Source organism: Pseudovirgaria hyperparasitica (genome assembly GCF_010093815.1).
Source record: "Pseudovirgaria hyperparasitica strain CBS 121739 unplaced genomic scaffold EJ05scaffold_26, whole genome shotgun sequence".
NCBI lineage: Eukaryota > Fungi > Ascomycota > Dothideomycetes > Acrospermales > Acrospermaceae > Pseudovirgaria > Pseudovirgaria hyperparasitica.
In genome coordinates, this window is record NW_022985574.1 from 82812 (window position 1) to 84809 (window position 1998).

Below are 1998 nucleotides of genomic sequence, written 5' to 3' on the forward strand. Positions count from 1 at the left end.
AGTACCTCTAAGGCCTATACCTAATACCCGAAATAAGTTATAATATATATAGGGCTACCATTATTAAGATAGTAAGTAAAGAAGTAGTAATAGAGCTTGAAACTAGTGGCATAGACACTACTATACTCTATAGGATAGTTAAGGAAACCGTTACTAGAGAATTTAATTGGCATATCGCGGCTATAAATAGTAAGTTAGTACCGACGGTTACGACCATAGATATAATAGAGACTAAACTAGATATAGATACTATAGGCATAGGTACGTAGATATAGTTACCGCTAGAACATAAGGAGAAAGATAATATAGAAGATACTGAAATGGAAGACGACGTAGCTAGTATGCTTAGACACATATATATACACACGGTCCTAGATACTAACATTAGAGTAGTATCGAATACAGGCGCGGTTATGACTACCGACATAGATAATCTACCTATAAATATCGTCGTGCCTAGCGAAGCTTATCTACGCGTAAACATACTAGCTATAGAGATATAGTTATAGTTACCGCTAGAATATACGGAGAAAGAGAACGTGGAAGATACTAAAATGGAAGACGACGCAGCTAGTATACTTAGACACATATATATATATATATATGGTCCTAGATACTAATATTAGAGTAGTATCGAAGATAGGTACGGCTATAACTACCGACATAGATAATCTATCTATGAATGTCGTCGTGTCTAGCGAAGCTCATCTACGCGTAAACACACTAGCTATAGAGATATAGTTATAGTTACCGTCGGAATATACGGAGAAAGAGAACGTGGAAGATACTAAAATAGAAGACGACGTAGCTAGTATACTTAGATATATATATATATATATGGTTCTAGATACTAACATTAGAGTAGTATCGAAGATAGGTGCGCCTATAATTACTAATATAGATAATCTACCTACGAATATCGTCGTGTCTAGCGAAGCTCATCTACGCGTAAATACACTAGCTATAGAGATATAGTTATAGTTACCGTCGGAACATACAGAGAAAGAGAACGTAGAAGATACTAAAATAGAAGACGACGTAGCTAGTATACTTAGATATATATATATATATATATAGTCCTAGATACTAATATTAGAGTAGTGTCGAAGATAGATGCGCCTATGATTACCGATATAGACAATTCCCCTACGAATGCCGTTGTGCCTCTAGATACCGGCGAGACTTATCTATAGCTGCTAGAAATAAAGAGGACACTCTCGGATAATATAGTAAACCTAGTCGATTCTCCGAAACGCCTAAAACTAGAATATATTATACTACTAGATATCGACTAGTAGACACGTAAAAACCAGGAACTATTCGGGTTAGTAGATAATTTATATAGTAGATATATATCGGATAGTATATTAGCGAATAGCCTTAACTTTAAAATCCTTTCTATAGACGATAACTCTAACGGAGATGAAGTAAAGCTAGATATAGAGGACTTAATTCCGGTAGATAACGATGTTAGTACGAAACTATAGGAAGCGTAAGTTATACTAAGAAGTAAGTAGGAATATATACTACCATACTAATGTACCTATAGAATATTCGCCGTTAATAACTCTAATAAAGTAGTCTAAGCTATCTCTTATTATACGGAAGAGATGCGGTTACTTACTATAAGTATATTTAGGCTTGCGCTAGACGACCTAATAAAGGAGTTCGGCCATATACCTACTCTATATCTAGCCTTTAGTATAAGTGGGTTATATAGGCTATAGGCCGGCTAGTTACTCACGGTAGTTACTATGTTTAAGTAGCGGGCGGGTCTATGGAAGTACTAGATCTTAGTAGATAGCCTAGGGCTAGAGAAGATAATCGTGCTTATAACGTTCATCCGCCTCGCGTTTTATTAGGACTTTCTACGCGATAACATAGAACTTAATCTAGGAAATTACCTATAACCGACTTAAGACTCGGGCATGGATAGGAAGTGCCTAATATAATCTCTGTATCCGATTAAATATCCGTGTAGCTAGACCAATGATTTTG

At 35.8% G+C, this 1998-nt stretch overlaps 1 protein-coding gene across 1 annotated transcript; it reads left to right on the forward strand.

The window, feature by feature from the left end:
* Positions 1-320: 320 nt before the first annotated feature.
* Positions 321-1193, forward strand: EJ05DRAFT_490515 (uncharacterized protein; the record flags this gene model as incomplete). The annotated part of the gene is made up of 6 exons (XM_033745886.1): positions 321-339; positions 394-476; positions 510-573; positions 614-643; positions 848-877; positions 1078-1193. The coding sequence occupies 6 exons, from the start codon at positions 321-323 to the stop codon at positions 1191-1193; spliced, it is 342 nt and encodes a 113-aa protein (XP_033595360.1).
* Positions 1194-1998: the final 805 nt, after the last annotated feature.